This window comes from Adiantum capillus-veneris, chromosome 29, assembly GCF_014529385.1.
Source record: "Adiantum capillus-veneris isolate H3 chromosome 29, ASM1452938v2, whole genome shotgun sequence".
Lineage (NCBI taxonomy): Eukaryota > Viridiplantae > Streptophyta > Polypodiopsida > Polypodiales > Pteridaceae > Adiantum > Adiantum capillus-veneris.
In genome coordinates, this window is record NC_140959.1 from 35,513,317 (window position 1) to 35,529,142 (window position 15,826).

The window sequence follows — 15,826 nt, forward strand, 5'->3', positions numbered from 1 at the left end:
GATCCCTAGCTCTTTGACAAAAATTATGGCCTAGCTCACACAACAACCCTTCTGGCTTTTGCTTAGGAAGTTGCCAGACCCATCACCATAAACTATTTTGAGAGGAAGTTGGTCCCCCTCCTCACCTCCCCCTCCCTCGCCTCTGGTAGCATTGAGGCACGTGGATACCGCAGAGGGCGTTCTTCAATGCAAGCGTCATGGCCGATGCATACAACACAAAATACCCTATCTTTTCTTTATTTGTTGAATTCCATAAATGAGGTACATGTAATTCCTTCAACACTGGCCATCCACGTGTAAGACACACATTGAATTATGCCTTTACTATTATTTCTGTAAGACCTGGTTTGAGAGAGAGAGAAGAGATAAGTTCTTTTGAGGTCGACCTCCAAGGGGCAAGAAGTCTTGAACTCAAGACCCTTCTTAGGAGGGGAAGTTTCACATTTCCAGCAGGAAAATTCATTAAATTTACACTCAAACTGGAGATTCGTCACCGCGCAACGTTCCAACCTTCGAATGCACTTCTCTGCGGTGGCCGATTCCTGCGCAGGCCTCTTTTCTAAGGATTCGGTTTGAGCACTCTGCCGGCCAACATGGAAAGAGGCTCCTTTTCAGCTGGCTAGAGGCGCTAGAAGGAGCTCATTCGTGCCATTCTCTGCAAGAACTAGAGCTCCCGCCATGCTCGCTTCAATCTCAGCCAGCGCACCTTTTCTGAAGGGGTCTGCTTTACTCGGTTTCAAAATGGCTTACTTCCATGCATCTTCCATTTGGTGTGAGAAACGAGCAGACAAATTTAGATGTGTAAGTCCCCAACACTAGATCGTTCACTCAATCTTTGTTATCATTGGCTTTCCACTGTGCTTGTTGAACGCTCATAATTGTAGAACACAATTTAGTGTATGGCTAGTCTGCATGTCTCTCGATGCTCATCTCTTTGCACAAGAAACGTCCCTGTGTCTTTTCTCCGTTGGCATTGTGCGACATTCCTTTTGAAATGATTATCCTGACAAAGAGTTGGACATTTTTGGGATCACACCGAGATGTTTACTTTCATAGAAAATTTTGTCTCGGAAAAAAAAGAGAGATTTGATTAATGGCTTCGATAGGCAGAACTCGACTTATGAGACAAATCAATGCACGTGTGTGATGTATCCTCTGTCATCCTGAAAAAAGTAAAGCTGAACTGAAAATGAAAGACTATAACGGAGTGATAAATTAACGCTAGGATTCAATCTGGAGTATATAGTGAGTGGGGGAATGAGGATGGAGCTCTGCTGTTGGGCTCATAATGTAATACAAAGCATGGTATGCAATCTGGCTAGCTCCATCCTTAACTATATTGAGGTGTGTCGGAAGTGGCAGCGGAAGATGGACGGATATGGCTGAAAACAGCGGCAACAGGTGCACAAGCTATCGTATCGGAATCCAAGTTTTTAGCATTGCGGAGCTGGCCATCATGGATGTCACATCAAACTGGAGTTTCAGGGTGAGGTTTCGCCTAATCAACAGTTGACTGCCCATTGACAGCCTGTCGAGTGGTAGGCTCTTTCTAGAGGAGGTTATGTGTTGACCTTGTTTTCACTACTGAGGAGGCACCACTTTGGAGACTGTGGCTGTGGCAAGGAAAGCCACTTGTTGAGCTGGACTGGGATCCTGGTGAGTGGCAATGGTTTTCGTTGAAGGATGAAGAAGTACACTGTCTCCCTTGGGAGGAGGTTGCTTTTGCAGACTCGGCAACCTCCTCACCGTCCACGCCAGTTTGAGGTATGGCAGGATCAACGCATCCTCCTTCCTTTCCAGAGACAGTTTGGTCATGCATTTGGACCCTCTGGATCAGCCACAGGATATGTTTTTTCATGTGGATGATAGCCCATGCAGGATTGCCTGTTGTTGGCACTTGGTCGGCGACCAGTGGTCATGATCTGACTTGCCAGAGATGTACTTCAGAGCCTGAGTCTTTGAGGCACTGTTTCTGGGTTTGTCCTTTTGCCAGTCTATAACCCAAGGGAGTAAGGAGGAAGACGAGATTTGTCGGTAAGCCTTAAAAAAAGTTGTGTGACCCCGGGAAATGCAAAAGCCATGCAAATGCCCCTCACTTCACTAACCCATCATGGATGACCACTCTAATCAACAAACAACAATCTGCCTTCCACACTGGCTGCTGCACTATACAGATGATCCTAGATGCAGGTCACGAGTTGGATTTCTGCCAGCGAGAGACATTTTTCACCATGATATGCAACATCACGGGTTGGACCATGTGGAAGGCTCGATGTGCTCACATTCTGGGCTCACAATCCTCCCCTACGTCCACCATTTTGACAGCCATCTGGACATAGCTGCATACTCTTTGCAGTCGGTGGGATTCTTCAGCTGCCTCCTCTAGGGCAACGGAGCAACGTCGATGCGTCTTTCTTCACACATGGGTGCGGTCGTCAGTTCTTTTCTGTTGGATCGGGGTCACACCACATGGCATTCTGCATCCCCACAATGGTACATTCTACATTCATCGTACGGATCACCTTGATGTTTATATAAGCCTACACATTGTCGCTTCTCTTTTGTTTCCTCTGGGTGATAGGCCATTGAGTATCACTTATGTACACAGAATACAATTCCTTTTCTCGCCAAAAGAAAAAAAAAGCTCTCGTATCCGATGTCAGACAACAACGTTCGAATGTGGAGCTGCCGAGAGCAACCTTGTCGCGGTGAGCTCCCAGATCTACAAGGTACTTGTGGGAGGAGAGTCGCCTAGGGTAGGAGAGGGCACAGAAGGAGAGATTTGCAAAAATGCCAAGGCAGAGGGGAGAGGGGGGATTTGGAACACCTATGCTAGGAGAGAAAAACACTAGAGAGGAAAACGCTTGAGAGAAAACGTTGCTAGAGAGAGAAAATACTGGAGATGGAGAGACCCAAAACACTGGCCTTGACTGCAAACCAACACTCAGATCAAAACATGAAAAAAGTCACGTGCGAAGTCTCGAAACTTAGAGCGTGACTCGGTTCTCAAAAAGCAACTTCGCGGAAGAGATCTTATGCAGAGAAACCTCTCTTCCAATCTGGTGTGTTCTTGGGTTCCTTCTTGTAAATCAGCCTCGTCTATGACGTTCATAGGCTGAAAACAGAGAAAAACTACTACTTTTTGTGATGGAAACAATCTCCGTAGGCACTTCTTTGCGATAAAACTTGCCTACTTGGTCGCTGCAACATCCGATACACTTGGGGCAGCCATGGGAGTCCTCGGCGGCGTCATCTTGGTGGCTGAAATTTGCGGCAGCATGGGTTGATCTTCAGTGCTGGCCTTTCTGGTGCCTAAGAGTAAGAGAGACCGCTTTTATAGCTTCTGGCAACCGGCAGGAATAGAGGGGGTCTTCCCAGTAGAAATAGGGCAGAGAGGGGGCACCTAGGGCTAGCGAGAGAAAGAGGTCGCTTTTTCTTCTACTAAAAAAGAGAGAGAGGGGGCGCCTTGGTTTTTGGTGCTTTTTTTAAATCCTGTGCTTCCGACATATTAAGTGGGTGGCTGGTCACATTAAAAAATGGTTTGAACCTGCCAAAAACTGAGTAAAACCTTATAAGCTGAAAACAATGCTTACATAATAACAATCACAACCTAGGTGTCCCTGGATGCAGTCTCATGCATAGATGCAATGCGAACATAGACTCCTTAACGGGAAAGCATTTGTATTTCCTCAAAGTTTCCTTTGAACCCATCTTCATTCAAGTGCTTGCCTCATTTCTTGTGCAAAATTCTAACTTAGTCCGGAATCCCTCTTGATTATGGAATGTTCCTTTTTCGATGCTCTCGTCACCCACCATGTGATGCATTAGGAATACCCATCACCTAGTCCTTTCTCTCCGAACTTACGGTACAATCTCCTTCGCAATGCTCTATGTCACCCATCCCATGACGCATCAGAGATGTGTGTTCCGGATAGTCGAATACTTCTTCCCGATGTTGTCACCCATCCGATATGACGCATCAGAAGTACCCATTCTTTGTGGCCCTACAAATATTCCCATTCATAGTGCTTCCGTCATTACTCTGAATGATGCACTAGAAATATCTGTACTCCGATGTCTCAAGCGAGAAAAACCCTTTCACTTATAATTCCAATAATTCATTTAGAATTATTTTTTGTCACAAAATGGTGACGTGCCATGATCAGGCAGTATGGACGCTGGCAGACTGCTAATGTGGCAGGCAGTATGGATGCTCACGTGGCACGTTGTACGGATCTCCGGATTTCACGTTGACTGATGACATGGCTGCTGTACGGATTTTCGCAAATTGCGCTGATGCTTTTTGCTAGCAGATTTTTCACCAATTGATTTTTGGAACTCTTTTACTTTTGAGTTTAAGCTTTTGGGGCTTTGCTTTTGGCATCGCTTGTAAGAATAAAAAGAGCCTAAGGGCCTCACTTTTCAGAGCATCTGGATGCAGAGTCTGAGAGTAGAGGACCGCTACGGTAGTTGTACTTTGCTCAAGATTTAATATAATAAAGAATATTGAAAGGGGCCATAGGTTTTTGGGCCAATACCTCTAAGCACTGAACTACGACGGGCCGTGTCGTCTTGAATTGAACTGTGATTTAAGTTGTGAAGTATTTTCAGTGAATCTCTCTCTCGTGTCGTGACAGATTCTAGACTTGGGGTGCCCGAGTCTGTTTCAGTGGTATCAAAGAACGACCGATTTCTCTTCTATCGGGAATCCGATCCTTCTTCTCGCGACACATGGATTCAGGCAAGAATCAGATGACTCCTCCTGCTACCTCGAAAACGGGAGGCGGTACGGAAAATTCAAGTGGATTAGGAGAGAACGAGTACGGACCACCTTGGCCTACGCAGTATCAACTTGTGGAGATGCAACGTCAACAACAGGTTGATGAATGTGCAAAGTCGATGCTCCAGTTTGTTTAGGACCCACAGTATGACAAAATTTTGACCGGGCACGCGATGGATGAAGTGCATACTCATTGGCAGAAAGCCATTGAGTCCCCAATAAAACCGACAATCAAGAAACCTTCTGTCCCATGGATATTTACTGAAGATGAATTCGAGGACATTGTCGAAAAACGAGTCAACCAACTATTTGGGTCAAAGGAGAATCAACTATTGACTTCTTTGGTTACTTTTGGGCCGAAAATCCTCTATTGAGAAAGCAAGAAAACAGAAGAAGCGTGTACACTTGAAAGCATTATCCAGTTCGACGTCCTCATCTTCTTCCGACAGCTCGGATAGCTCATCCTAAACCCTAAACCCTAAACCCTGCTCGAGTGATGAGGTCAAAAAGGGCAAGAAGGCCAAGGAATTCAAAGAGGATGGACAAGCAGTAAAGTTTGAAACCTTTTTAGGGTTTCAAGATGCTCCTAAGATGGTTTATTACTGTGAAAGATTTTGGCATACTTTTCTTCCGACTCTTCTTTCAAGAAGATCAGTTTTTAAGGAGCAGATTGAGAGGTTTTGTTGTGGACTGCCCACAGAAATTCGAGACTACTGTCTTGAGAAGAAGTCATAGTCCATTCAACAATTGATGGGACATGCTAAGCGGGGATTCGCTTTGCATTCAGGTAACTTGACTTACCCACCAGATGAACCTTCGACAAGTAAGAACAGAAACAGACAACAGACAGATACACGACCTCGACTGACAGAAGACCAGAAAGATGAATATCTCAAAGGAAGAAAGTGTTTTGAATGTGGAGAACAAGGACATATCGCCGCACGATGCCCCAACAAGCACAAGAATAAGGATGACTGGCAAAATGAAAATACAGCAGGACAAGGAGATACTCGTTCCATAACAGATTTTAGATAGAGCATTATGGATGAATTAGCATTATTTTGCTGTATGAATTTTTGAAATAAGACTTTTTGGAAGAAGATTTTGATTCTTTTTGGATGAGACCAATGTTGTATGAAACAACCTGTTATTTGTAAGCATATAACACGATTATGAATGAGATGATGATGATGGCTTTGGAGCGATGATAGCTCCCCTTGAACCTGAATTGAAAAAGAGTGAGAAGATAGTGTTTCAGGAATAGATACTGACTTTCCAAGACAGGAAAGAGAAAGGTAAAGTGAACGGTGGTTCTTAGTTAAGAACCATCCGGCATTAAATGCGAATTGGATGGAGGACGACCCAACAGATACTCCTCAGATTTGGAACTTTACCTCGACGCTTTTGGTCTAGCTGTGGCTATTCCAAGAGTTCCCACAGATCAACGTGTTGAATCTGGTGCAAGCGGGAGTGCACAAGAGGGGAGTTACTCCACTCCTTTGTCACAGATTACCTGGATGGAATAAAGTGATTGATTTCCCTTTTCGCTAATAGTATTCTATTGAATGACTTTATGAGAAGTACTTCGACATGGGATTTCTGAAAATGATTACACGCACACGACAGTGCTTGAGTGGAATGATTGACTAAATGACTGCAACATTTTGGTCTCAGAATCGATGTGATCGCGATGTGGGATTAGTTAATCGACATTAGTGAGGTCCGGTGCTTATCTAGATGCGATTGCTAAATACATCGCTAGGAATTACGGTTCTAGATTCTATGTGATGTGATCCGACTGTGATCTGAATGTGATGTGATGTGACTGTCGTCTTTGTACAAGTGCTGCATATGGGTTTTCTAGTGCGTCAGTACTTAGAGTGAGTGTCTACTGACCTGGTTTATGGTTTATGTCTGTTTTGTAGGCGTAATCGAGGGCGATTACAATCCTTTCAAGAAGGGGGTATGCCACAAAATGGTGACGTGTCATGATCAGGCTGTACAGACGCTAACAAACTGCTGACGTGGCATGATGTACGGACGCTGACGTGGCATGATGTACGGATGCTGACGTGGCACGTTGTATGGATCTCCGGATTTCACACTGACTTATGACGTGGCTGCTTGTCAGGTGCACATCTAACCCTATGTGGACAAGCTGTTGCTACTTCAAAGGTTTAGGAAGCCTAGGAAGTGTTGTGGCACCTTTGTGAGCCTGTGTGTAGGCCGTGCATGTCCAGGCACTTAAGAGTAGCTACATACCCTCTGATTGCACAACCCAAGATCATTAGCATCATGATACAATACCAAGCATGAGCATTTTCCCCACATTGACTCAATTTTGCGACAGCGTGTGAAACACCTCTTATAAGTCATTTGATTAAAAGTGACTTTGGAATTCTTTTTTGTAAGTTTGTTGGGAAGCTTGCCCTACCCAGCATATAATTCCTATAAATAAAACCCATTGGGCACTCAGTAGAAGCACACAGATGAAGGCATCAATGCACAAGTGAAGAAATGCAACAGAGCCAGCCCACAATCAGCGAGCGTCTTTGGAGCTGTAGACCTCAGTGCTTTCATCAGCGTTTTCAGTTTCCAGCCTTAGCCTCGCGAGAACCCGGTTGCAGATACTCGCCAGTTTCCCCGTCAAGACACAGATCAACCTAGCGTTTTTAGATTTCAGCAGATCAGCCTAGCGTTTTGCAATTTCAGCCAGATCAGCCAGCGTTTTTGCATTTCAGCCCTAGCCCGACGCAGCGGTTGCAGATCCCCAGGAGACTACCTAGCATTTTCAGTTTTCAGCCTTGACGCTGTCGTCGTCGACATCGTCATCATCATTGCAGATTCCCATCTTGACGATGACACCTTCATCGCAGATCCCGGACTTGACGATGACACCTCCGTCGTCATCGTCACAGTCTCCATCATCGTTGTCGACATAGTCGTCATCAGTACCACAACATCTAGAAGCATTGTACTTGACTTTGTGCAATCTAAAGCAAATACCTCTCTAGCAATAGAGAGGGGGCCCTTGGAGGGGAGTTTGGGACCCCATCTGGTGTCGTCTCCTCTCTCTCTCTCTAGCACTCTCTTGCACACCCACTCATAGTTTGCATTCCACTTACGTGTTGTGGTCATTGCACATTCTCTCATTAAGTCAAGGAAGGCTCTCCCTTCCCGTCAGTAAAAGGAACCCTGAGCACTTATTGTTCACTCATCCTGAGCCATACACCATCATTCACTTCTGCTGCACATTACACTGCTGTACGGATTTTCGCAAATTGTGTTGATGCTTTTGCTAGAAGATTTTTGACCAATTGATTTTTTGCAATGCGTATGCAATGGACTATGCAACTTGGTCTATGCCGCCGACGACGACGACAACGAGACTTAGGCTGAAATCTGGGATCTTCTAGATGCTGAATTTCTGGGACTGTTTCAAGGCTGAAAATGACTGTTTTCTTGCTGTGGTTATGGCTGAAAATGATCTCTTCCTTCGGGGTTCATGCTGCAGATGAAAACGCTGATGCTTTGTACCTGTTGAGCTGCGTTTTAGGGCAGATTTGCACCTGCTGAAAACGCTGCCAATGATGAGGAACACCTGCTGAAAAACGCTGGTCTAGAAGGCTGAAATCGCTGATGATCTGTTGGCAAAAACGCTGGGATGGGCAGCAAGGTCTAGCGTTAGTGCTTGATGAGAAAACGCTGAAGTGACTTGCTATGATGGGGCTGATCTGCATGTGGTGAAAACGCCAGGCAAGGTTGGTTGTTGGCGATGCTGGATCTAGGGACTGTGGGAGGAAACGCCAGGCATGGGAGGTGGATGGCGATGGGTCATAAGGGGGGGTACTGCTGAGAAGTTGCCTGTTGAGCGGGAAGCTCTTGCTGCCTCTTCTGCCATTTTGTGTTAACTTGGGTTTGCTTATATAGAAACTTAGCAAAATTGCCCTACCTACTTTTGTAGGAAAGTCACTTAAAAATAATAAGTGAAAATCCCAATAAATAGGAAAATAGGCTAAATGCACTGGAAAATTCTCCTAACTGATGCTAATGGATTCTGATGGGATTTTTGATGATCATGCTGTGTGCAACCGGAGGATATGCATCTATGCTAAGTGACTGGGCATGCACGGTCTACGAATAGACTCACAAAAGTGCCAGATCACTGCTAATCTAGACTTGACTGAAGTGACTGAACCCTGCTGTGGTGTAGCTTGTCCACGGACACATAGGGTTGGGATGTGTCACGTGACATCCCCTCCTTTTCAAAGTGAGGTACTGGTACCGAACTGTATGGCGTCGAGGGAGATCGCCAACAGCATCCGGAATCCTGGAAGGGACTCTTCGCCGGCCCACTCTGAGGTGTGGGTCGTGCGGTACTTAAACTTCATAAAGGTCTGCAACGTTTGCTTCTTTGGGCCGTGCCGAAAGCAACACAAAGTCTTCTGAATCTCCTTTCTTGCTTCAACTTCGTCTATATTCCTGCTTCTTTCGTCTTCAAGAATCTCCATGGTTGAAAATTCCTGAAACAATCTCCAACACAAAACCATGAACATACCCATTCCATGTAAAGTGAAGGAAAAAAATCTAGTCTTCTCTAAAGACTATGTATGCAATGTAGATGAACATAGAGACAGAGTGACAACCCGTTCATCAAACACATGCAAACAATGCGATCGAATCTTTTCTGTTTGATCAAAATCAATCAACCGTGGCAAATCACAATGGAAATGCCCATGCTTGGTACTCATACAATCATGTGCTCATTCGGAAATTGTGTCATGCCAAGGAAGAGACATGGAATGCGACTTCCTTACATACAAACTTTTCAACTTTTCATGAACAATCCGCATACATTCGTGCTCATCCATGAGAGAAACGTGCTCGACATACAATATGTCATGCCTAGGAAAAGGGATGACATAACGATGCTGACTAAAATACAAGAAACCTTCATGAATGAAACACTCGAACAATGCGTGCGTATCAATCATGCGAACACATAATACTTCTTGTGATGGTTCGTGAGACCTAGGCACAAGAGCCAAGATCTGTGCTTCCTGAAGGGGTTCTTCTTGAGTGGGTTCTTTTTGAGGGGGTTCTGTTGACCTAGGCTCAAGAGCCAAGATCGATCCTTCGTGATCTATCGAATCTTCTTGTGGGGGATCTGTGGACCTCGACTCGAAAGCCAAGATCGATTCTTGGTGATTGATTGAATCTACAACGAGGTTAGCTTCGCTAGAAAAAGCATCCACTAACACATCATCCTTGTGAACAATCACATCTTCTTCATGCAACTCATCATGCTTGGGAGAAATCACATCTTGATCATGCAAATCATCATGCTTATCATTGTGCTTCAAATCATCATGCAAATCATTATCATTCAATTCATCATCATGCTTCACACAATCATGCAAATCCAATCCTTTGTATCATCCTTTGGAGAAGAAGAGACTGAGACAGTCTCCTTTCCTTGATTCTGTGCAAAGTACGCCTGTACTTGAGAAAAAAGTCGCAACATCTCTTTGTTCTGTCGGTCGCTCTGTTCTTTGAGGGCTTTGTTCTCGCGATAAAATTCTGCTTGTCTTGCTTGGTTCTCCGTGTGTCTGCGTTCAATTTCATCTTTTCTTTCTTTGGATTCACGATCCAATGTGGCTTGTCGTTCTATGGCTTCCAAGCGTGCTTGCTCGTGCTCACGCGCTATGGCTGCCATCCTTACGGCATATCTTGCTTTGCGTTGTAAATCCTGTTCCATAAACAACAGCTTCAACTCCTTCTTTGGAGTTAATGCAATCAGTGTCGTAGATGGGGAAGGGTCGGAAAAACCTCCTGGTGGGAAAAATTCTTCTTCGCCTCTCTCATGCTCATCACCTACAAGCGAAGCATCCATGCCGCTTCGAGTGATGACCATTCTGAAGTCGTGGTTCTTGTGGGTTCTTTGGGGGCCTTGGGTTCTTAAGTTCATGAGGAACTTGGGTTCTTGTGGGTCTTGGGTTCTTAAGTTCACGAGGAACTTGGGTTCTTGAGGTCCTTGATTCGTGAGAATCTAGGGTTCTTGAGGTGTTCTTTCGCTTGCAAATCGCGTTGGAGAAGGATCTTCTCTTCACCCGAGTTCTACCCTTTTCTGCGGGCGCACCCCTTGGCGGCCTTGCGCTCACACCAAGGTTGCTTTTTCCCACCTCACGTCGATTGGCTGGCCGCTAAGTGCACGGTCCGCTCTCAATGAGTGAAAAGAGACACAAGGGGAGGCTGGACAAGCCCTTCTTTCTTGGGATTCCTGTCACTCTTTAACAAAACACGATTAGGAATCGCCACGCCCAAGTAAACTTGGGTTCCTGCGACCGCAACAAGCAAAAAACATTCTTGTGGTTCTTCCCATGAGTAATGCAGAACACTTCCAAAGCTCTGATACCAATGTTAGGTGCAGCGGAATGAATGTTGTATTTTCTCAAGATTAGTGATCTTTATCGCTCAAGGTTCCTTTTAGTTCTTAGGGAAAGAGAGCTTTCCGTCTTGTAGAGTGCTGTGGTCACGAACAAAGTGAGTGGATTGTGCATGCAAGTGCATGAGACTGAGAGAAGAGATACGACACCCGAGAGGTTGTAAAACCCTCCTCCGAAGGCCCCACTCTCGTCGGCGAGAGTGGTCTATTCTTTGATTGCACAAAGGTGTACAATGCGTATGCAATGGACTATGCAACTTGGTCTATGCCAATGACGACGACGGCGATGACGACGGCTTAGGCTGAAATCTGGGATCTTCTAGATGCTGAATTTCTGGGACTGTTTCAAGGCTGAAAATGACTGTTTTCTTGCTGTGGTTATGGCTGAAAATGATCTCTTCCTTCGGGGTTCATGCTGCAGATGAAAACGCTGATGCTTTGTACCTGCTGAGCTGCGTTTTAGGGCCTGCACCCGCTGAAAACGCGGCCAATGATGAGGAACACCTGCTGAAAAACGCTGGTCTAGAAGGCTGAAATCGCTGATGATTTGCTAGCAAAAACGCTGGGATGGGCAGCAAGGTCTAGCGTTAGTGCTTGATGAGAAAACGCTGAAGTGACTTGCTATGATGGGGCTGATCTGCATGTGATAAAAACGCCAGGCAAGGTTGGTTGTTGGCGATGCTGGATCTAGGGACTGTGGGAGGAAACGCCAGGCATGGGAGGTGGATGGCGATGGGTCATAAGGGGGGGTATTGTTGAGAAGTTGCCTGTTGAGCGGGAAGCTCCTGCTGCCTCTTCTGCCATCTAGTGTTAACTTGGGTTTTCTTATATAGAAACTTAGCAAAATTGCCCTACCTACTTTTGTAGGAAAGTCACTTAAAAATAATAAGTGAAAATCCCAATAAATAGGAAAATAGGCTAAATGCACTGGAAAATTCCCCTAACTGATGCTAATGGATTCTGATGGGAATTTTGATGATCATGCTGTGTGCAACCGGAGGATATGCATCTATGCTAAGTGACTGGGCATAGACTCACAAAAGTGCTAGATCACTGCTAATCTAGACTTGACTGAACTGACTGAACCCTGCTGTGGTGTAGCTTGTCCACGGACACATAGGGTTGGGATGTGTCACGTGACACCCAAGGGCCTCAATTTCCAAAGCATCTGGATGCAGAGTTTGAGAGCAAAGGACCCCTACGGGAGTTGTACTTTGCTCAAGATTTAATATAATAAAGAAATACCGAAAGGGACGCCAGGTTTTGGGGCCAATACCTTTGGGCACGGAACTACGCCGGTCGTGTCGTCTCGAATTGAACTGTGATTTAAGTTGTGAAGTATTTTCAGTGAATCTCTCTCTCGTGTCGCGAAAGATTCTAGACTTGGGGTGCCCAAGTCTGTTACATTTTTCCTAGGTGTCTCAAGCGAGAAAGCCCTCTTACTTTTAAATCCAATAATTCATTTAGAATTATATTCCCTTCAGATGAAGCTAATCTAGCAACACTGTTTGTGGACCATACTACCTCGATCTCTTGCACAATGCGAGTATGGTCAGAGTCCAGAGTTGTTAGCACACTGCGATGCTCTTCAGACTACTTCAGCTCTTGGTTTACAACTGCTCACTCCTTTGTTCTGGGATAGCTCCTCAGGCTTTTACCACACGATGAGGATGACCTTCCTTTGGCTTTTTTCCACGGCTTAGACCAAGGATCAAGAGGGCTCGACATTGATTTTCAGCCTATAGATGTTGACACAGTTGATGTATGCCTATGAGGTTTCAAGTTCACCATTGTTTGTCACATAGATTTGCATATTGTTACTTGGAATGTCATTTGAGGTTTCGAGTTCACCATTGTTTGTCACATAGATTTGCATATTGTTACTTGGAATGTCAATGGATTGCATCACAACAAGGTGGATACGTACGATAAATACGGTAGGGAAAATACGATAAAAAATGTTGTACAGTATGTGTAATCACTACCAATACAAAAAATACATTAAGTACTGATTACAAAAGATGTACATGTCTTAGGCATGGTTGCGTACATGTAAATATGCATACACACCGACATATATGCATACATATGTTTATAACCTAATATACATGGATGCATATATGCATGCATATGGACTGATCAGTGCGTATAAGTAATAATCACTATGTTAAGTACTAATACCAGTATGGGTGTAACAAGCTTGGACACTCCAAGCGAGAAATCAATAGCAACACACGAACATAAACTTCAAAATGACTGAACTTTAATTAATATATATATATATATAGAGAGAGAGAGAGAGAGAGAGAGAGAGAGAGAGAGAGTCGACATGGCCTGGCGTAGTTCCGTGCCTTGAGGTATTGGCCCCAAAGTTTGGCGCCCCTTTCGGTATTTCTTTATCAAAAATCATTGCCAAGTACAACTCCTGAGGGGTCCTCTTCTCTCAGTCTCTACGTCTAGATCCCCTGTAGAGCAAGGCCCTAGGGGCTCTTATAAAGTTTACAAGGGTGCCAAAAGCAGAGCCCCAAAAGCAGTTAGTCCAAAAACTTCAAACTCAAAGGCTACTGGCCAAAAATTGCCAGCGTAATTTTCGAAAATTCGTATAGCCTGCCACGTCAGCATCTGTTAGCGCAAAACGCGAAAATCCGTACTGTTGCCCACGTGGCATGTCAGTGCAAAATGCGTCGGTCCGTACAACTGCCACGTCAGCTTGTCCGTACAGCAGACAATGCCATGTCATCATTTTCTGTTCGTGGGTGGTCATGCACTGTCATCGGTTTGTGACATACCCCCCTCTTGAAAGAATTGTGATCGCCCTTGATTACGCCTACAACATCAAACATAAGCCATAAACGAGTTCAGTAGACACTGACTCTAAGTACCGATGCACTAGACAAATCAATCGTATGATCTTCAGGATGCAAAGGAAGGAACTCGCCTGGTAAGCCCTCAGAGAAACAGTCAGCTTGAGCTTATAGAAAATCTTATCGTTCTTTTTGTTTCAAGGTCTGACGTATTCGAATCAATGGCTGCAACTCCTCCCTGAATAGAACTGCCACTCTCCCCGAGCCTCGTCCTTGATGCTCCGATCTGGTCTCCTGTCTGCACGCTGTCTCCCATTTATATCCGCTCACCTGTGGCATGGATTGCCCAGGTGCTTGATGCATCTCAGAGTAGAAAATGATGTCTCTCCCCGTGAAACTATCCTCAAAGGCCCCTACATCAAGACGGAGTGACCCATTACAGTTCCAGGTTGCCATCTTTACTGTGGTCCCATAGGTCTCGCATCGTCATGCGGGGCGTCGCTCCAATACCACCACCTTTCCATCCCATAGAGAGAGAGAGAGAGAGAGAGAGAGAGAGAGAGAGAGAGAGAGAGTCACGTGACACATCCAACCCTATGTGTCCGTGGACAAGCTACTTCATAATAAGGGTTCAGTCAGTCCAGTGAGTCTAGATTTAGAAGTGATCTGGCACTTTTGTGAGTCTGTTTGCAGACCATGCATGTCCAGACACTTAGTGTAGATGCATATCCTCTGGTTGCACACAGCATGATCATAAGCATTCCCATAAGAATCCATCAGAGTCCTTTAGGGGAATTTTCCAGTGCATTTAGCCTATTTTCCCTATTTTTGACATTTTTCACTTATTATTTTTAAGTGACTTTTGTTGGAAAGTAGGTAGGGCAAATTGAGTAAGTTTGTATATAAGCAAACCTAGGCTAGTACTAATTGGCAGAAGAGGCAGCAGGAGCACCATTGCTCAACAAGCAACTTCTCAGCAGAACCCCAAGCCCTAGCGTTTTTGCTCCAGAGCAACCACCTAGCGTTTTTGGACCAGATCAGCCAGCGTTTTTACTCTTGCAGATCCCTGGCGATAGAAGACTCAACAAGAAGCCTAGCGTTTTGCATTTGCAGAACATCCGGCCGACAACAGAACCATTTTCAGCCCTAGTGTTTTTGATTTGCAGATCAGCCCCAACGTTTTGCAGATTTCCCACGACGGAACATCAAGAAACCTCAGCATTTTCAGTTTTCAGCCCTTAGACACCGCAGATCAAGTCCCGAACCTCGCAAATCTCACCTTCCCGCAGCAGTTCCTCGCCGCACGGTCAGTTCCCGCAAGGTTTACAGTTTCAGCCTAGAAAACGCAGCATCTGCGTTTTCAGCGCATCGTCGTCGCATCGTCGTCATCGACATCGTCACCGACATAGAGTCAGAATTGATCAGATAAAGATTTGCAGATTTCAGCCATTAGCATTTTCAGATTTCAGCCTGTCTTGTCGTCGTCCTCATCGTTGTCGACATCATTGGCAAGTCCAAGCATTGTAGAGATTTGTACAATCAATAGTAGACCGCTCTTGCCAACGAGAGTGAGGCCTTCGGAGGAGGGTTTTACGTCTCTGGTGTCGTATTCTCTTCTCTATCTCTTAGTCTCATGCACTTCCATTCACAGTGTCCATTCACTTTGTTTGTGTCCATTCACTTTGTTTGTGTCCATTGCACTCTCTCACTAAAGGAACGGAAGGCTCTCCCTTCCATAAGAAAAAGGAACCTTGAGCACAGTTCGGAGCACTCATCTTGAGTAAAGTTCATCATTCA

The 15,826-nt window shown here is 45.1% G+C and overlaps 1 protein-coding gene across 1 annotated transcript in view; it reads left to right on the forward strand.

Moving 5' to 3' along the window:
- The first annotated feature begins 460 nt into the window (after nt 1-460).
- Nucleotides 461-15,826, forward strand: part of LOC147419035 (uncharacterized) — a 43,007-nt gene continuing 27,641 nt past the window's right edge. Inside the window, exon 1 of the mRNA XM_086506099.1 lies at nt 461-801. Within this exon, the coding sequence (XP_086362225.1) occupies nt 679-801 (123 nt within the window). The 5' untranslated portion in view covers nt 461-678. The remainder of the gene's footprint in view (nt 802-15,826) is intronic.